Below are 21,623 nucleotides of genomic sequence, written 5' to 3'. Positions count from 1 at the left end.
AAATTTTAATCCTTTCATTCAAAATGAAAATAGGTACGATACTCAGGCTGATATGCTAATTAATCACTTAACCACTAGATCCAATACACTTGATCATTGTAAATATTATGAAATCTGAGTATGAGTATCCAATAAAATAAATTTAATTAAAATCGATAATAAAGTAATAAAAAATGATAAATCTATATGTGATCATTTTAACAATTATTTTTCATCCATAGGGCCTGATATCAATAAGTCTTTACCAGCTTCAGCTATTGATCCGTTAACATTCCTTCCAACACCAACCATTAATTCATTCTATATTAGTCCAGTTACTGAATCTGAGATTCTTTCTATAACTCTTAATTTTGATTAAAAAAAAGGAGGTGGGCATGATAACTTATCTCCTCGCACATTAAAAGCTGTTCTTCCATGTATTATAAATCCATTAACATTTGCCATAAATTCATCTTTCTGCTCAGGTACAGTACCAACTAAATTGAAATTGGCAAAGGTAGTTCCTATATTTAAGAAAGGAGACACCTGTTTATTATCTAACTACAGACCTATATCTATTTTACCAGTGTTTTCAAAATTATTAGAAAAACTCATGCATAAAAGACTTTTAGACTATTTAAAAAAATTTGATATCCTAAACCATCATCAATATGGTTTTCGACCTAAACATTCCACTTGTCATGCCATCCTTGAACTTATAAATAATATCACTGAATCTTTCGAAAATAATTTATTTCAGTTAAGCATATTTCTAGACTTATCAAAAGCCTTTGATGTTATAAATCACCAAATTTTAGTCTCCAAACTTGACAAATATGGGATCAGAGGTATATCTTTGGACTGGTTCAAAAGTTATCTTACTGACCGCAAGCAATTTGTTTCATTGGATTCATGTAAATCATCGACGAGGGACATAACCTGTGGAGTTCCACAGGGTTCTGTTCTGGGACCGTTATTGTTCTTAATATATGTAAATGATTTGACTCGTGTCAGTGACACTCTACAGGTTGTGTCCTTCGCCGATGATACTACATTATTTTTCTCGCATGACAACATAGATATTTTATACAATACTATAAACAATGAGTTAAAAACAATTGGTTCTTGGTTTGATGCAAATGGACTTTTAATAAACATTGAAAAAACTAATTATTTATTATTTCATCCCATCCAGAAGAAAGTTAACGTATCAAACTTAAAAGTTACTTTAAATGGAAAAAATATAAACAAAAAATCTGAAACTTTATTCTTAGGTATAATTGTAAACTAACATTTAAGTTGGAAACCGCACCAATATTATGTTGCAAATAAAGTATCTAAATCTATTGGAATAATGAATAAACTGAAGTTTACTTTCCCTCAACATATTTTAATTACATTATACAATTCTCTTATCCTTCCTTATTTACAATACTGCAACCTTATTTCGTGCAGTGATTATCCTTCAAACATGGATAGGTTACTAAAACTCCAAAAACGTGTTGTTCGAATAATCAACCTAGCACCATTTGCCTCAACTTCTGAACCATTGTTTAAAAAACTTAATATCTTAAAAGTAATAGATTTACATAGACAACAAATACTTACTTTTATGTTCCAATATGTTAAAGGTCAACTTCCATTCTCTATAATATCATTATTTAAAAAACCAAAGACTGTCCATAGTTATTATCTTAAAAACTCAAATTTACTTTATGTTCCTTTTGTAAGACTTAGCAAAAGCCAATTTTTTATTACAGTTCATGGACCTAAATTATGGAATAACTTAAAAGAGAATCTAAAAAAATGTGAAAATGCAAAAATATTCAGACATCAAATTAAGATTAATTATTTGGAAAATTATCATTCATAAATATATTATTATTATTATGCCACTTTTACCTAATTTGTACATATTTTTATTTTGTATTTATGTTTTGTTGGGTCTTTCTGAGACAGGCCTTGGCCTCTAAGTCTGATCCAAATTAATGAAATCATTATTTGTTTATATTGTTTACATTGTCTAAGTTTTCATTAATTGAATAAATGTGAAATGAAATGAATGAAATGACGTCACACAGATTGGAACGGTCGATTTTTGCACTCGTCTCAAAATTACCACTAACACCAAGAATAGAGTGGAGCTTATTGACTTCTACAATGTTAGACGTATTATGACTGTAATGTTCGGAAACAACAAACTACTAAAACAGCTCTTTGAAACAGTAAACTTTTAATTGAATCATTTGATCGTATAAAGGTATAACTAAGCAACAATGTGTTATGTGTCACGTGACAGCTAGCGCTGTACTACAAAAGCGTTTTCAGAACATTCCTCCTTTTTTAGATTTGATATATGGGTTATAATATAAATTCTGTTAAAATGAGCAATATTTAAAACATGGTTATAATAAAAGTTATTTGCGAAACATCAATTATCAATATCATTTGGCTACTTTATAGTCATAATTATTAGTCTCATAAATCTGTGATGATCATCAAAACAACTGTTCATTACATGCAATCAAACGTTCAATTATTAGTCCACAACAGATTGCATACAACAACGCGCAAAATAACAATGTTTACAAATCTAATCTGTCAGGAGCCTTGCGACTTCTTCCTGATCTGCGATGTTCCAATTCTGGTGAATTAACTGTAGTTGTAGGTTTAGGTACAGTATCTGATAAATCATTAGGGATGATTGAAGATTTTTTTTTTTTTTTATTATTATTCTTATTTCATACAGAGAATTACATAAGGAAAATAAGGGAAAAAACAAAAATACGTGTCTATAACAAGCAGTAGTAAAAAAGATTAACATTACAATAAGTTAATAAAGTCTAACCATTGTTTAAAAATCATTTGATTCTCCATTTTGCCTTGCAATATACCTTAAAATATTTAAAGCCTTAATACTTGGCAGAGTTTTACCAATTCTACATTTATAAATTAAATACTTTGCAAGAATAATAATTGCATTAACAGAAAAACATTGCGAAATATCTCCAAACAAAATCGAATCAATTGTAAAAGTAATTTTTTTAAAGGAAATACTAATTTTGTGTTCTATATTTGACCATAGTGGTTTTACATATTTGCAGCTTACAAACAGATGAGGAAGTGTTTCAGGTACATTGTCACAGAAAGTACATGCTTCATTTTACAAATTTGTTTTCTACTTATTTTCTCACTAGATTTCCAAATAAATTAAAAAAGTAATGTATTGAGCTTTGCAATAAAACTTTTATTGGGGTTTGGTATAGTTAGAATTATGTGATTTATTTTTGGAATAATTAGAGATTTTACAATAGTAAGCCTTCCAAGAGGCGTGAGATATTATCTGATCAGTGAACTGGAAGAGAAAAACATGGATCTTAATACCACCAAAGTATTACATTTGACTACTGAAATATCCACTAACATGAAACCGACTATCGAGAGACTAGAAACGGAGATTATTAACTTAGAACGCTATTCCCGTTTTAACCTGCGTTTTGGAGGCTTTCCTGAAAGTAAAGGTGAAAATGTGCATGACATCTTAAAAGAGTACATAACAAATAAGCTGGACCTACCTGATATTAATATCGAACTAGCACATCGCACAGGGAAACACCCTAAGTCTGTGAATGATAAGCCCAGACACATCATCGCCAAGTTTGTTTACCGACCTGAGCGCCATCTTGTTTTAAAAAAGGCAAAATCAACAACAAAGGAAGGTGGGAATGTGTTTGTTCTGGAAGATTTGTGCTTTTTTTTAAAAAGTGGTAAGTATAATTTTCAATTTTAGAAAAGTGTATGTCTGTCATCTGACAGAATGTAACACAAAGTTACATATTATTAACTACTATAGGCTACAGTGCAATTTATGCAACAATTATCATTTAATATCCGTAGTAAAATATTAATTAATTTGTGTTTTTTTTTGCATAATTATCTTATTGTTCAACATCTGATATTAATGTTTATCTCTTTTAAATGTTATGTTCTCTTTGCCAACTTGTAAAACAATACAAACCTACAAAACCACACCCATTTATTCTGTTTATGTTTTTTTCGGGTACTTTCCACATTCATTCGAACATTTCCCGATTGTGTTTGATTGGTCTATTTTCAAAATCTTATTAAATAATGCATGTTGCTATGGTTACAATGATGTCAGACGTTTATTTTCTATAAAAAGTAGCGTATGTTTGTTGCGACTTACTCCGGTCTAAGATGCTGCTGGTCAAGTTATTCTGGTGAGTTTAAGTATCGACTTTTAATTTAAAAAATTAGCTAGTGTTGCCCGAAAGTGCATGTAGACATAGGAGAAAGTTTATATTGAGGTATCAGTAATTTAGATAATAGGAATTCGGTTAACAATAGACTGTCCAGGAAATAAAAATGTGTTGTACTTGCTAATTAGCATACTATTGAACAAAAACTTTATGCGACGAATTTAATATAACTTTTCTGAATTCAAATTAAACGATCTCAAGAAATATTAGGCCTACAAGATTATTAATAAATGTAATTACAAGATTAAATACAAATTGTTTGTAAATTGTAGTACACTTTGCGTTTAAAAAACATTAATTTTGCGATGTTCAAAATCTGCCGCGATTGATCTACGCTAATGTTTCTATGACCTTAAAGTAGCATTTTATGACCTGTATTAGCCCTACATCTGAGACAACAACTATAGGCCTAGGTAGGCCAATCTTAAGTGTAGTAGCTACAACGTGTAATCATGATCTATATTCTCATCGTTGTCTAGCCTACTTCTTGTGGGAATAATAATACAGTAATAGACAAGGTACTTTTATGCTTCATTTGTTCATGGTTAAGCTTGCCTTGCGAAAACGAACGAGCGCTAGAGAGTATTAGTAGAGTTAGTGGTGACGTATCGCAACTATACATAGCCAGCCAATCCCGGATCAGGGATCGCAGTTTTCATTTAATTAGGCCCGGTGATTGGATGTGATGTGGATGACATAACCACTAGCCAATCACCAGGCAATACAATTTAAATATAATCTCATCGATACTTTTTTTTTTATCTTATGTGGGTTCATCCCACTTTTATTTCCATACAAATGTTCTCTTTACATATATTTTTCACTATACACTATACATATTCTTATATTAACAATGTTTGTTTCATCATCTGTTTACATACACTTTTTTAGTCGCGTGGACGCGACTCTATAGTTCACTGTGTCGGTCGGTCGGTCTGTCGGTCTGTCTGTCGGTCCGGTATCACTAGTGCGTTTTATCGCTTTTCTGTACTTTTTGAACTGTTTTGATGTACAGAAAAGTTTTAAAGTGCATTACTTTTTGAAAGTTCATTTTTTTCTGAGAGCACGCGACTTATGGCTGTTGGCCTTGTTAAAGTTGTTCATTTGTTTACATATTATCACATTGATTACATAGTTTCCTCTTTTTATACATATTATCTGTAACTCATTTTCATTAACAAACTTATTTTTTAGTTTTTGTTTTTTCATCTACCATATTTTCAGTTAACAATGTATATTCTCTGTTATACTAATTACTTACTAACTTTTTACTGTTAACATAATATTTTTCTCATCCTTTAACATTAATATTTTTGTTCTTTAATGTTTACAAAATTTATTTCCAACAGATTATCCTTTTTTGCATCTATAACTTATTACATTTTCATTTAACTTCTTTTTTCTTATGTGGGTTCATTCCACTTTTCTTTTTTTACTTATTTTCTTTTAAAAATATTTCCATATATTATTTTGTTTATACATACATTATCATTTAACCACATTGATTACATAGTTTCCTCTTTTTATACATATTATCTATAACACGTTTTCATTAACAAGCTTATTTTTTCTTACATAGTTGTTTTTGTTTTTTTCATCTACATGCATATTTATTTCATACAATTATAATACTTTTATGTTTAATAAATCCATCCAATGGGTTTGTCCCATTTTATTTTTCTTTGGATTTATCTATGCAAACATATTTTCATTGAACAATGCATATTCTCTGTAATACTAAATACTTACTAACTTTTTACTGTTAACATAATATTTTCTCATGCTTTAACATTGATATTTTTGTTCTTTAAATGTTTACAAAATTTATTCCAACAGATTATCCCTTTTTTGCATCTATAACCCATCAATTTTTTTTTCTTTTTTTCTTATGTGGGTTCATTCCATTTTTTTTGTTTTTTTACTTATTTTCTTTAAAAAATATTTCCATATATTATTTTGTTTATACATACATTATCATTTAACAACATTTATGTTTAATGATCCATTTAAAAAATTAGACATTTTCTTTTTCTTTTTAACAATTTTATCATTTTAAAATTCCACATGCAGTAAGATTGTGCATATTACATATAAATACATATATGAAAGCTTTGATAAATGCACTTCACCACTTATACATAAACCTCCTTCATCATTGTTTTTTTTATCATCAATCTATAAAAAGCTTTTCACATTTTGACATTTTTTTCTTCAAATCATCAAGGTATTTTCAAAACATACAATAAATTAGCAAAAAAACAAACAAAAAAAACACATAATAGATTCATCATTCATGGTATCTCATTAACATATTCTCTTCCTTAATCTGATTGAGCATATATACCTGCAGATTTACATATATTTAATTTTGTAGAGAATAAATAACGTGATTATTAAAAAGAAACATCAAATTTCACCTTTACTATTAATGGATAATGCTACTAAGGATAACTTTCATTTTTGTATACACATTTTTATTAAACAATTCATACATTTTGATGAGTATTTATATTTTGTGTTCTTGCTTTTTAAATTAGATAGTTACAGTATAATTATTATAATCAGTGCGTCACTAAATATATTTGGGGGCATGGCTATACTAAATACTATCGTATACTATGTATATAGGGTAGTCTGCACATTATTCTCTGATATGCCCTACAATAAGACCACATTGCTACGGTATCACATTAAATTAGTACGGTAAATAATTTAAATTAGCTTTTAATACGGATACTGCATTAGAAAAAGGCAGATAACACATTTAATGTTATTTAATAAATACTATATTGGCCATGAATTGCTAAATGATTGTAGGCCTAATATGCTGAAAAAGTCGTATTGTACAATGGACTGTCTAAATTATGTTTTACTGTTCCCGTATGCCTACTAAGGGAATATTGAATTAAAAACATTTATTCTAACTATCTAACATTGCCTTGCCTTATGTAGAGATAAAATAATGTATACATTAATAATTAATTTTAATTAAACCATGTTTACGTATTTGCTTTATTTACAAAAGTTAAAATGATGTTTTTACATCAGCTAGGCTACTATAAATTATATTTTGCATCTGATTTGTGATTATTCTTTTGCATTTTTACCAGAATAATTTGTGTACTTTATATTATTATCGTTAGGGCCCTATCTAAGATGTTTACGTGGGACTGCCTATTCATTACCACGCAATCGCGGCGAATACCGCATATTTCATAGTCATTGCGTAAGATTCTTGTTCACACGAAGTGACGAATATATGCGTCGAATATCGCTTAGCTGCAAGTTACGTGGTAAATAATCTTCACACGAAGTGACGAATGTATTAATTAGGTGATTACTCTTTAAATAATGAGTACATTTTTTTATGGACACTTTAAAATTATTCATTTAATATATTTTTACATAATTACCACAACAATAATGGACATTCGCTTTTTTTCTTGCGAGAAATGACCGTACAAAAAGTGCCTTTTTACAATCGCGATTTTCTCGAAATGGACATTTTGCGGATTCGCCGATTCGTGTGAAGAGCGACGACATGAAATCACTTCGCCATGCTTCACATGTCCGTTTGGTGATTAAGCTATGAATAGATTTAAACTCAAATTCATCCAAGTTGTACAATTAAGTAATGGTTCGCTATAATTAAGATATAAAATTATCTTATCAGAAGATTCAATACTACATATTAGTTATTGGTAGAACACTTCTTATCGGACACATCTGATTCGTGTGCACTTAAATTGACCAGGTGAATATTTCTGAAGGAGTAGAAGGTTACCCCGTCTTGCACGGGAATGTACAAGTGTAGTCATATGCTGCTACTAATGACATAGTATACCTACCACTAATTAAACATTCATGTGAATGTTTGGAAAAAAAACTCCTGCTGGTGATTATAGTAAATAAAATCTTCAAATGATAGTCATTAAACAACTGTTTTCTAAATTATTCATAGCTGAAAAGTACCGGTAACTTCATCATGAGACTAACTGGTAAGAAGTGCGCTACTAATGTGGACCCTCTTGACGACAATGACAAGATTGCAATTGTAGGAATAGGATGCAGATACGGCGATGGTGTGGCAGGTCCACGAGAAATGTGGAGTATGTTGAAGGAGATGAGAGACTGTACAACATCTCATCCCGCAGAGCGTTTCGACAAATCATCTTTCTTTTTTCCTGGTGAAAAAAAGAAAGGTAAATTGTATACCAAACGTGGCGGTTACCTGAAGCAAGATCCGTTTATGTTTGACCGACAATTCTTCAGGATGTCACCAAGTAAGTATTAAGGAAGTCTGGAAGCATAAGCAGTACCGTATGTGAGCATTTACACCAACCAAAAAACTTTAAATATCAACGATGTTTTATACCAAAATGATTGCATTTGACCTTAATCTAGTAACAGTCTCACAAATGATTCCATTATTTGTGTATTTCTTTTTTATTTTAACAGCAAATTCAATTTTTTAATTTTTAATTATGTCAAACTAATTAGTAGTTAGTAGTTTCTCTTATTTATTGTGTGTTCCCTGGGCAGCAGAATAGGGTAACTACTGTGTGCGGTCAGGTAGTGATTTATGAAAGAAATGTATTGTTCATGGTGTAGTTTGTCCTGGGTATATTTGTTATTATTAACACTACAACTTATAACTCGTTTAAAATAATTATTCCCTTTTTAGGTGAAGCTGAACACATGGATCCACAAATACGAATTCTTCTTGAGGTTGTCTGGGAATCGATTGAAGATGCTGGTATTCCTCTTCGACACTTCGTGGCTCTAACACTGGTGTGTATATGGGAGTAACGGCTAATGAGTATTTTTCCTTAACTGGCTTACCTTTTAGTAACATCGGTCAATACACAAATTCAGGAACCAACTCTTGCATGATTTCCAATCGTATTTCGTACGAGTTTGATTTAAGAGGACCAAGCTTTTCCATCGACACTGCTTGTTCGTCATCTCTCTATGCTGTACAGGTTGCATGTGATGCTCTAAGAGGAGGCGTCTGTGATACAGCAATTGCTGGGGGAGTTAATATCATACTTACACCATCTGTTACAATTGGGTTTTGTCAAGCTGGTATGCTTTCTCCTGATGGCCAGTGTAAAAGTTTTGATGAGTCAGCTGACGGTTACAGCCGAAGTGAAGGTGTAGGGTCAGTACTTCTAAAGCCACTTAAAAGAGCAATAGCAGATAATGATCGAATTTACGCAGTGATAAGGGGTGGCGCTCTAACAAATGATGGACGAACGCCAGGTATTGCAAACCCAAGTTTTGATGCTCAGATTGATCTTGTGCACAAAGCATGTTCAGCAGCGAAAGTAGACCCACGTGACATTGCTTATATTGAAGCTCATGGTACAGGTACTAGGGTAGGCGACAAGACCGAAGCTAACGCCATCGGTGAAGCTATGAGCAAACAACGTTCAGATGATGCACCACCTTTGTATATTGGTTCTATAAAATCAAACGTAGGACATGCAGAAGGTGCTGCTGGAATAGCTGGAGTTATTAAAACAGCATTGTTATTGTATCATCGAGAAATTCCTGGTGTTGTGCATTTCCAACGCGGTAACCCAAGCATTAATTTCGAAGACCTCAAAATGACCGTTCCTTCAACAAGCATCCCTTGGCCTGCTGATTCAAAATATCTCGCAGGTTGCAGTTCGTTTGGATTCGGTGGTGCTAATGCACATGTTGTTTTTGAAGCCGCACAGTCTACAAGGCGTAACCATTGCGAGGTAACGAATGGTAATTCATCAAATTCCGAGAAATCAAATATGTTAATGCTTTCAGCATCGACATCAGAAGCTCTTAAGCAAAAGTTTATCGACTATGGGAACTTTATTTCACAAAGTTCGGTTTCTCTAAAAAATACGTTATATACTGCAAACCTGAGAACACATAATCATGTTTTTAGAGCAGTTCTATTAACCAAGACCAGAGAAGAATTTGTGAATTTACTTCAAAGAAACTTAAACGGAGAAAATTTAGATACTGTAATTGAAGGAAAGGCACCAGAGGGTAATGTTATCATGAGACTAGTTTTTGTTTTTTCTGGCATGGGAACTCAGTGGTGGGGCATGGCTAGAGAGTTAATGAACACACAACCGATCTTCAAAAAAGTCATACAGGTAATTAACAAAATGACACATTAAACCAAACTAAAATATCATTGTTAAACTCATTATAGTACATTACTGATTAATAATATTTAAAAACACTTCTTTGTTTAAAAATAGAGGATTGATAGTTACCTTGGACAAATTGGAGGAAGATGGTCGCTTATTCAGATGTTGACAGAAGAAACTGATAAAAACAGGATAAGCAATGATACAGGTTTACACAGTTTTTAAGTTAAAAATAATCATTGTAGTACAGTATTGTTAATGTTCAAACACAGTGTAAAATTGCATAATTGAGTTAATCGATGAAATCTGTAATGATTTATACACATTATAACAAACAAGCAGTTTATGTTATTGAAATTTACTTTAACTCGTAAAAGATTCATACATACATACACAGTACTGTTGATATCTTTAAAACATGGAAGAAGTAAACAATGATAATAATAATTATTATTTGCTAATACAGTACTTGATATAGACTACTCTTACGATGTTGCTGCAATACCATTGTCAATACTATTAATCAAAAGCCAAACTAGTTTATCCACTGTCGTTTGAACTTCAATTTAACAGTTCATAAGTTTTAATTTATATTGTTGCATTGTCTTCAACAGAAATTTCTCAAGTCTGCATTTGTAGTATCCAAATTGGATTAGTGGAACTGTACAAGCATTATGGAGTAACTCCAAGTGCCATAATCGGTCACAGCGTCGGTGAAGTAGCAGCAGCTTACGCAGCGGGACTTCTTTCTATGGAAAATGCAGTTAAAGTAATCTATAAACGAGGACATCTTCTCAGGAAAACAAGTGGTTCTGGGACAATGGCTGCAGTTCTTCATAACGTAGATGTTGTCAAAAGTAAGCTGGAGTCTACTTCCAGATGTATAGACGTGGCAGCTATAAACAGTCCTACGCAAATTGTATTGTCAGGTAAAGCAGAGTTAATCAATGAATTTGCATCACAGCTGAATGAAGATGGCATTGTGACAAAATTACTAAGGGTTAATAATGCTTTTCACAGTCGTCACCAAGAAGGTATAAAGGAAGAATTTCTGAAGAAGACAAATTTTCTAAAGAAGAAAACGTTTTCCACTAACCATAGACCAGTTATTCCAATGATGTCAACTGTATCTAACAGTTATATTACTCTACAAGAGGCGAATGATCCTGCTTACTGGTGGAGTAATATTCGGCAGAAAGTGCGTTTTAGAGACGCCGTAGATGCCATACTAAAGGACGGTTACAATTGCTTTTTAGAAATAGGAGCCCATCCAGCTTTGTCACCAGCAATTAAAGACATTGTAGCCTCGAAATCGAGCAACCCCACGGTTCACTTTATAACTCATTCTCTTAAACGTCCACGTGATGTAAATAACTCTTCCAATGATAATCTCAACTTTAATTTATCATTGGCACAAATGTTTGTACGGGGCTATCCGATTGATATGACACCAAGCTTTATAGGATCTAAGTGTGAGGTAGAATCCTTGCCATTGTATCCATGGCAACGTACCGAGTGTTCAGCAGCAACATCTTCAAGGAATGAGATCATGCGGTATCCAAACTCTTTCCATCCTATTTTAGGAAAACAAAATACTTCAGCCAACTTCTCTTTAAACGAAGGCTTTCACGTATGGAAAGGAACTATTGGAACCCACGATGAGCCATGGATTGCCGATCACGTGGTTCAAGGTAGTGTAGTGTTTCCGGCTGCTGGGTTCATAGAAACAGCAATAGCAGCGCATCAGAAAGTTTTTTCCAATTCACTTCAAATAATTATAAAAGAAATGCGTTTCGACCGTTTTATGTTTGTTTCTGATGAAGGCACAACCGTTGAAACAACAACCGAATTAGAAACTGAAGGCACAGCAACATTCAGATTTTGCTCACTCAATACAATAGAAAATAAATGGACAAGGCACACGACGATGAAATTGATTAAGAATGACACGCATGTTGTCTCTAGTCATGGTATATGCCTAACTAATATTACGTACCTTCCTGTAAGCGACATAAGAAATAGATGTCCTGAAGAACTCGATCAAACTGGTTTCTATGCCTTCACAAAGCAAATCGGTTTTAATCTTGGTGAAAGTTTCATGTGTATTGAGATGGTAAACCACAACAGACTGGCCGACGAGGCACTTTTTCATATCAGAGCACCGGATACTGTTGCTGCACAGTCCAGTCGATTCTATATCCATCCAGCTTTACTAGATGGAATCCTGCAAGCTATGGCTCTTGAACGGCTAAAAAATACAATTATAAATCCCACAGCAAAGCCCGAAGGTCGTGTTCCCAGATCTATTGAAAGGAGTTGCTTTAAAAAAGGTATATTTCCAAACAGTGTATATCTTCATTTTAAATTAATGAGCGACGGCGGAGCAGACGTTTATGCTGATGTTTCTGTTGCTATTGCAGACACCTATGAGATCATTGCTAAATTTTCAAAAATCCGTTTTGGATCAGTGGCTGGTCGTGGTGAAGAGAGCATCATTAAAATATGGAATAAGGAATGGGTGCCTATTGACATGGGCATGAAATCATTTGATCCAACGGGTTATACCTTAATAACAGGAAATGACAAGGAATTGTCATTGCATCTCCAGAACCACTTGACTTCAGCTGGACTTGAGTCTGGTATCTACAATGGAGGTGATGTTCGAGAAGAGCAATTAACTATGGGTGGTCATAAACCATTGTTACATATTATAATCACAATTAAACCGGATGGTGACAAGAGAAACCACGACAAACTTTCCAGGAAAAACCTTTTGGAACTGCAATCTAGCATTGCAGAAATGTGTATCAATCACTATAAAGCTTTATCAACCCAGAAAAACATAGATCCGAAAATATGGCTGATTACACGAGATGGGTTTTATGTCACACACGATGACGTAGTTGATCCATGCCAGGCTTCCGCTTATGGTTTTGGTATTTGTGCGGCACACGAAAATCTAGATTTCAAGCTCTCTATTTTAGATATTCCATCAGGAATCAGCAATATTACAACGGCGGATTGGTTATTGAAATACATCTGGGGCAGTGACAATGATGAGATAATTATTGCATTACGTATGAACGAGTCATCGCCTGAACCAACAACGGATTTCAACGTGTATGTGTATCGGTTGTGTATACGTGATAGTTATCACTTTCCCTGTAAACAATCATCATCTAAGTGGAAATTTAACGTTCGACAAAGTTTTGAAACTGGGAGATTGTTGCTGACAAAGTTCATTTCTGATAATGAAGAAACCAACTCTGCCACATTGACAACTGTTAATATTGAATCTTTCCAACTGCTTTTATCTGAAACTCAAGGTTCTTCTCAAGAGGTAAAGCCGATTGTATTGTTTTGTGGAAATTCAGAAAAGTCTTCGTTGGTGATTGGTGTTTGTTCTTCAAACGAAATGAAGTCTACAATACAGTGCAACAACAATGAACTGTTAGAACTAGAGACAAACCTTCCACCTTCACATGTAATTGATATTGTCTCGTCATACACTGTTCCATTTCTTACTGTTCGTGATCTGAAACCAGATGGTACGACGATTGTTTGCCTAGATTCTACTGAGCATAAACAGTGCTTAGCTGTTGCACACATGGCTGAAAAAATGGGTCACAATGTTTTGATTGTCATCAAACATTTTCCCGAGAATCATACCTTGGCTTCAGATGCTTTTCCGAGTTTCATTAAAAGTACAGACGTAATGCCTGTCTTGAATGGACACAATGTGGGCTGTGTAATCGGATATATACAGTGCATAAGAGAATTAATAAAGGTTAATGAAGGATTAAAGGACAGATTGACAACGTTTGCTAAAGTTGAAATACTGAAATCTAAGGAAGACATCCCAGTTACTGATAACCTTGGTCTTCCTAGAAATGTAAGGGTTGTGGTTAACAGCTACACATTACCATTGCTTTGTCAGTTTCACAAAATGAAGTCTACTTTCAACTCGTTATTGAATCTGTTTAAGGAACCTTTAAGAAAGAATTACATAAAGAATCCACATATCAAACTACTTAAAGAAGTAAACACCCAAGATCATTATGCATTTGATGATGTTATATTCTCAGTAGAAAAAAACGAATCCGTTAATGTAAACTACGACTTTTCGGGAAAGGAGACCAGGTTAAGCATAAACAATCAGTATATTGTAACTGGTGGTACAACTGGATTTGGACTCCGTCTTGTTGAATGGCTAGCGGATAATGGAGCAGGATACATTGCCATCTTAAGTCGATCAGTGCCAAGTTTTGAATCGGAGAAACGATTGAAAAGTCTTACAAATCGAGGAATCGAAATTTCACACATTAGGACAGACATTGCGAACAGATTAGATATAGAAAACGCATTTGCGAATATTTTAAAAGATCGCTCTAAACCTTTAACAGGAATATTCCACTGTGCTACGCATTATGATGATAAGCTAATCGAGGATATCACACCAGATAGCTGGAAGAAAGTAATGGCAACCAAATCATGGGGTGCTCTTCTGCTACATCAAACGTCAGTTAAGTTAAATGTTCAGCTGGAATACTTTGTAATGATTTCTTCTGTAGTTCAGATGGTAGGAAACACAGGTCAGGCCAGTTACTGTGCAGCTAATACATACCTTTCATCTCTTGGTCAGTATCGTAGAAGCCAAGGTTTACCTGCAACAGTCGTCTGTCCTGGAGTGATTAGAGACACTGGATTTGCCTCACGCACATCTGGTATTGTTGATTTTTGGGAACGAAAAGGGTTTGAAAGCGTGACATCAACGCAGGCTCTGAGTTTGCTTGATGTGATGCTTCATAGCAATACTTCTGGCTTTGGTGTAACTGGAAATGTTCGAATTAATGATGTTATTATGGCATATAGAGGCATTATAAAACAGGACAACTATAAAGCAAGTTCGACGATGCTAGGATTGTGTTCTGCAAGACATTTGGCTAACGAGGTGGATAGAGGTGATCTAATTCATTTAAAACCAGATGACGCTAAGCTTTATATCTTTCAGCAACTCTGCAGTTTTATATCCAAACACGTTGGTCTAACTAGTGATATTTCTCCAAACTCCGCACCGTCTTCACTCGGAGTAGATTCATTGACTGCAACTGAATTGAGCGGAGACATTCAGAGAGCATTTCGTGTTCCATTCCCATCTATGGAATTGATTAATGCAAACGCGACAGTGCGAAGTTTGTCCGTTTCAATCTATAGAAAAATATTAGAGAAGAATCAGGTTACAGGGCAAAAAAGCAACGAGGAAGAAAACAGGGAAGACACGTCTTGGAAGGCCTGGTATCTAATGGATGATACGATACTGTCTCCTAAAATTCAGCTAATTTGTTTTCCTCCAAATGGAGGGGGCCCATCCGTATATGCGTGGTGGCAGGAAAAACTGACTACTAATAATGTACAGTTAATCATGGCACAATTACCCGGATGGGAAGGACGCCATAATGAGAAACCTCTCCAAAATCTTGATGAAATTGTAAGTAAGTTAACAGAAAACATCGCACCACGTCTGTTGCAAGGTAGGTTTGTATTGCTTGGTCATAGTTTGGGTGGACTCATTGCATTTGAGATTGCTCACCGTCTTAAAGCTCATGATTTACATCCGGCCCATATTGTCATTAGTTCTTGGTATGCACCGACACTGAATTACAATAACTCTATAGAGGTCACAGAAGGGCAAATTGTGTTAAGACAAATTGAACAAGATATCAACAACAACATCCCAGTAACCAACCACAAATCTTCAGCGCTTTCTTTTGTTGAAGATGATGTTTTGAGAAACCCTGAATTGATGAAACGCCTTATCCCTTGCTTCAATGCTGGCTTTAAAATTTGTCAAAAATACAATTACACACACAGTACAAAGCTCCAATGCGGTATGACTGTATTTGGAGCCAAGTCGGATCGGTTTATTCCTCCGCACTCATTGGATGCATGGTGTCATGAAATTGATGGAAATCAGCATTTCCAAAAAACGATCGTGCCAGGAGGTCACATGCACATTACAAAGAAATCATTCTTTCGAGAAATTCAAAGAGTTCTTAAAGATAAATTTAACATTAGAATGTAACACATGATGTCAGTGTTTTTAGTTTATTAGAGTTTGTCACTTGGTTTTGACGTTTAAATATCTTGAACTACTACTAGTTCGACTAAACGCAGAGTTTCTCAAACATATTGGAATATGCTCACATTACTTGTACTATTTTATCGGAATTGAAAACCAAACTCAACAAAACTCAATAAACACACTCTGGAATTTAGAAAATATTACCTGACATTATGTTATTATAATGAAAGGAAAATAGTATCAAGACAAATGTTTATTAAGAAGACAGAAGTTATTTTAATAATAAAAAAATAATTAACCGGGCATACAAAGGCTCATAATTAATCCAAATGTTTGTACTGTTACTTTTAATTATCGTTCTCAATGTTACTTGAATTATTAATTAGATTAAGTAGGTTCTGAAAATTGATTATAATTGACCTAAACATCCAGTTTAATTTTTAAATAAGTTTATATTTTCTGTTTGTTGATGTACGATTAAGTTCTGCTTATCGTACAGCATTTTCCTCTTCACTTGTTTCACAATGATTTGTAGAGTGTGTCCTGTTGCCACTGCCGGATTCTATCGATCACGAATGAAAAAGGTCGCCCCAACCCAGATTCGAATCCGGAACCTTCTGCTTGATTTGCAAATGCCCTAACTATTACACCACTGATCTGTATTCCTTACAATATTATAATATATTGATATAATTATTATTATTATATTACTTTGTATTAATTAATATTATTAAGACAAAGGGCAGACCGAACTTGTTTGTATAGAAATCGTGATTATCTCAGGATTATTATTATTATTTTTTTTTTTTTATGATTGTGTAGGGCCTATTTTTTTTTATTATTCTTGGTTTGTATTACAATTACGTACGCGTCTTACTGGTTGGGTGATATTGGTAATTTGATTTATCATTTGCACTCGATCACTGATCAGTTAGCACAAAGTGTATAATATTGTTGTGCTATTTTTTTGTTACAACGTTTCACGTCTAGTCCTAGACGCATCCAAAGAGACTAGAATGGTGTTAAAACAGCTCCATTGACCTGTGATCCAATGCTACAGGTTAAAATTGTCCCAGTTATGACGTAGGCTTACCGTACCTTTTTGTCTTTTGACCGCCAGTCGGCCTTATGATGCACCACACGTGAAACATTGTCGTCACAAGCTTGGTTTGAATTATCTTATATATTAGGTATTTACCTTGACAAATATTTACTGTTTTTTCGTTAATATTCCGAGATAAACATACAATGCAAACAATTTACTAGGCACGTATAATATATATCTATGCAAAACTATTATATTCAAGTACAGTAGGCTTATCTAAATGTGTTCCCCAAATAATTTACGATATATATTTTATTCCAATGTTTAACCACTGTATTTACTAACAAAAATGTACTAATAATGTAATGTATGGTATACCAAAATTGCGTTTCTAACGTCAGTAAACACCGACTATGCGTTTCCATTGTAAAACTGGTTGCCATATGGAACCCATGTGGGATCCATATGGTTCTTTGGTGCACAAAACACTGGAATCCCATATGGAAAACCCGTGGTACCAATAAATATTTCCCTATGGGTCACATTATGGTTTATAGGCATAGGCCTACATACGTATAGCCAATACATTTAAAATGTACTCAGTAATTTATACAAGAAAACTAGTAATAATAATAAAACTGTTATACAATAAAATGTTGTCATCTTAATTTAATTGTTGTAGAAATAGTTTCATAGCAGCAACATTGTGATACAGGAAAAATCTAGAAACAGTGCCGAGAATCGGGTGATTTAGTTGCTAAAAGAAAAGCTACGGTACATTTCCAAGTTCATGTTGACTACTGATCATTTCATATACCAGTCTAATAAGGAAATACATATAGAAAGTAACATTTACCAATATAACCTGATTTTAAAAAAAATTGAATACTTTGTCTTGTTTCAGGGTTAAAATCTTTTTTTAGTGATTAGGGAATTTCTATGGATGTCATTAATATTCATGAGCTCTGTTACAACAGCTAATGTAGAAAACGCCAGCTAATGTCGTCGAAACAACCGTTAATGTAGAACAATCCACCGCTAATGTAGTAAAACCTCCAGCTAATGTACAAACGGTCAACAGCTTATGTAGTAACGAAAATTACCTCCCAGCTTATGTAGTCACTATCGCCAACTAATGTAGAAAATGTTATATATTTTACAAAAATGTCTAAATCATTTGCAAATGCATCGATCTTTACCTATCAGTCTTTCCACCTCTCATAAGCAAAACGACCACACATCGTAAGCAACCATCTCTGTTAAGGGACCGCTTCTCATAATCGACCACCTCTCGTAAGGGATTACCTCCTCTAATAAGGGACCGCTTCTCATAATCGACCACCTCTCGTAAGCGACCACCTCTCTTAACGACCACACCTCTCGTAAGTGACCACCTCTTTTAAGAGACCACGACCTCTTTCTCTCTATTAAAGGACCGCTTTCCATAATTGACTATCTCCCGTCACAACGACCTCTCGTAAGGGACCACCTTTATTGAACGACCACCGTCTCTTTTAAGGGACCGCTTCTCATAATTGACCACCTCTCGTAATCGACCTCCTCCCTTAACGATTACACCTCTCGTCGGTGACGACTCTTTTAAAAGACCACCTCTCTTAACGACCACACCTCTGGAAAGTAACGACCTCTTTTAAAGTACCACCACCTCTATTAAAGGGCCGCTTCTCATAATCGACCACCTCTCGTATAGTAGGGGTTGTTAGCACGATCCCTTAAGAGAGGAAATGATCACTTCCGAGAGGTGGTCGATTATGAAAAGCTTTCCCTTAACAGAGATGGTGGTCCTTCAATAGAGGGGTTTAATTACAAGAGGTGGTCGTATAATAACAGCGCACTCTGATAAAAGTATTTTGACAAATTATTAAAATAAAAACAAATTGTATCACGAATAAAATTCGGAACTACTGTATTTACGGCCATTGGTTTGTTATACACTATACCTTCACTTTAAAATAAATGTAGGCTAAAAAAATAAAGCAATAGTACAGTCGGATATGGAACTTTAGACTTTACTTTTGACTGGAAAATAAAAGACGCTAAAGAAAAATTGTGCTGTGTGAATTAGATGCGCACAAACACATAACGAAAGTATAAATATGCCAAACTATTATTTTGGGTATTTTTCGTGGTGTATTAATTATTTGATACATAGAGATATAACAAAATTTTACAAAAATAGAATGAAAAAGACATTGCTGCGGAAACACGAATTGTTAAGTTTATTCATTTACATTTATTTTTATTTCACTGGTTTTGATATTTTGCAATTTTTTTTATGGGAGACTTGTTACGTACTTGCTAATTTTGTAATTAAATTATGGTCTACCAGTAACCCGTGCTCCACACGGCTTGTCTACCTTTAATTCGCATGGCATGATGAAGTATAATGAAAGCGTACTTTTCCCGGCCACGATATTTCTTTTCGTACATAAGTTGGGGACCCCTCATGAGACGTCACAAAATAAACATGAATATTCATTAATCATGTCCATAAGCTGTGACGTAAGAAATGAGCTAACTACAATTCGCTAATACAAAGGTTTTCTGTCGAGCCGTCTGTGTAGTCGAGTGGATTAGACAATGGACTTTACATGGGGTATGGGGTTCGAATCCGAGGAGCAAGTTCTTTTTTACTTTATAGAGAGATTATTTAGAGATTTAGGTTTAGTTATATTTAGGAACTTAAGTAGTTCGGCTATCTTTCACATAAGGGACCCCAACTTCTGTACGAAAAAAAAATCGCTTCCCGGTCCCTGACAAATTGTTTTTTTTTTAAACAAACAAATTGTCAACAATACAATTCGGAACTATTTACGGCCATTGATTTTGTTATACACGGAGTATTCCTTTATTTTGAAATATCTACAACTACAATATAGCTACAAAATGAAAGCAATACTGGACTTGGGGTGCGCTTCAGAAAGTGACAACGTGCATGAGCGGGAGACTGACTATAGCGTGTATGCCCATCTCATGCAAGTCTGTCAATCAGTCGGCAGAGATTGTCTTTTTTTCTATTTTTTATTTTTGATTGGTGTGTACTGCATGATGTTTGGTGTGTACTGCATGACGATTGGTGTGTACTGCATGACGATTGGTGTATACTGCATGATAAATGTGAACTGAAGGCAGAGGAGGCGTTCCATATTCATCAGTACAAGTGAAGGAATTTGGATAACGTCATAGCATAAGAACTGGCAAGTGCTGCCTGGGTGGACAGGAATAAAAGAAATACAACAAAAGGAGACAGGGTGGTGAATGGTGGGTGGAGACTGAATAAGAGTAGAAAACAAAGAAGGTAGCATTAATATATAGATAGATAGATGCTTCCTTAGGATGACGTCATGATTAATAAGAGCAATAATAATGACGATACAACGATTTTGTTGTTCTTTACGTCATTTTATTGGACTTAAAAAAATATTATTCTTATCCAGAATTAGGCCTATGGATAAAAAAGAAAATGTATATGTATCTGTGATCATTATCGCCCTAGTGTCTAGCAGCCCGTTTATACTAGGACCATAACGACAGCCGTTTTTGTTTAGTGTCCCAAAAATGTCCCCGTGGGTTCTATTGTATTCGAGAACCATATGTGGGGACCCTAGATGCGAAGCGATCGTACCATCTAGTATTGACAATTCAGCATCAAAAGTAAAACAGGCTTTACGACTACTAATTATGTGTTCGTTAATAACCAAGTGTAGGTGTCGTTCCGAACTCTTCTTCGGAAGATACAGTATCACAATATGAATTTGAGTTGCTAAGATGTTGCTACTTATTTCAAATCCAGGCGTACAACAAAATGATGGTTACATACTCGTGGTGTGGAGGAGGAATACATTATTAGTGTCGTCACACAGATTGTAACGGTCGATTTTTGCACTCGCCTAAAAATTACCACTAAAACCAAGAATAGAGTGGAGCTTATATTGACTTCTACAGTGTTAGACGTATTATGACGATACAAAACAAAAAGGCAAAAAAGTATTGTGTTGGCCACGTGTGGTTGGTTGGTAGGAAAAGCATTTTTTCCAGACCAACAATTTTTTTTACCGGCAAAAAAATAAACAATGTAC

The 21,623-nt window shown here is 34.2% G+C and overlaps 3 protein-coding genes and 1 pseudogene across 8 annotated transcripts in view; 3 read left to right on the top strand and 1 right to left on the bottom strand.

Moving 5' to 3' along the window:
- The window catches only part of LOC144840072 (corticotropin-releasing factor receptor 1-like), a 347,896-nt gene that overhangs the window by 76,756 nt on the left and 249,517 nt on the right, over positions 1–21,623 (bottom strand). The window lies entirely within an intron of this gene.
- On the top strand, positions 8,245–10,621 carry LOC144839172 (phenolphthiocerol/phthiocerol polyketide synthase subunit A-like; annotated as a pseudogene). The gene is made up of 3 exons (XR_013611734.1): positions 8,245–8,542; positions 8,944–10,399; positions 10,508–10,621. The product of XR_013611734.1 is annotated as a phenolphthiocerol/phthiocerol polyketide synthase subunit A-like (transcript).
- LOC144839171 (phenolphthiocerol/phthiocerol polyketide synthase subunit C-like) lies at positions 11,192–13,788 on the top strand. Its single transcript, XM_078694485.1, has 3 exons — positions 11,192–11,325; positions 11,417–13,741; positions 13,776–13,788. Exons 1-3 carry the CDS (start codon positions 11,276–11,278, stop codon positions 13,786–13,788), a joined length of 2,388 nt encoding a protein of 795 aa, XP_078550611.1. The 5' UTR covers positions 11,192–11,275.
- On the top strand, positions 13,768–18,144 carry LOC144840463 (uncharacterized). The gene has a single exon (XM_078696281.1). It carries the CDS (start codon positions 13,812–13,814, stop codon positions 16,476–16,478), a length of 2,667 nt encoding a protein of 888 aa, XP_078552407.1. The 5' UTR covers positions 13,768–13,811; the 3' UTR covers positions 16,479–18,144.

This window comes from Antedon bifida, chromosome 4 (assembly GCF_963402885.1).
Source record: "Antedon bifida chromosome 4, ecAntBifi1.1, whole genome shotgun sequence".
NCBI lineage: Eukaryota > Metazoa > Echinodermata > Crinoidea > Comatulida > Antedonidae > Antedon > Antedon bifida.
Note: the sequence above shows the minus strand (reverse complement) of the source record. Positions and strands in the feature narration are given on the sequence as shown.

Excerpts from the sequence above, each read along its gene's own strand:
- LOC144839171 (XM_078694485.1), top strand. The coding sequence starts at position 11,276 with ATGTATAGACGTGGCAGCTATAAACAGTCCTACGCAAATTGTATTGTC. Across the intron at positions 11,326-11,416 it reads TACGCAAATTGTATTGTCAG|TCGTCACCAAGAAGGTATAA; the intron begins GTAAAGCAGAGT and ends TGCTTTTCACAG.
- LOC144840463 (XM_078696281.1), top strand. The coding sequence starts at position 13,812 with ATGAAGTCTACAATACAGTGCAACAACAATGAACTGTTAGAACTAGAG.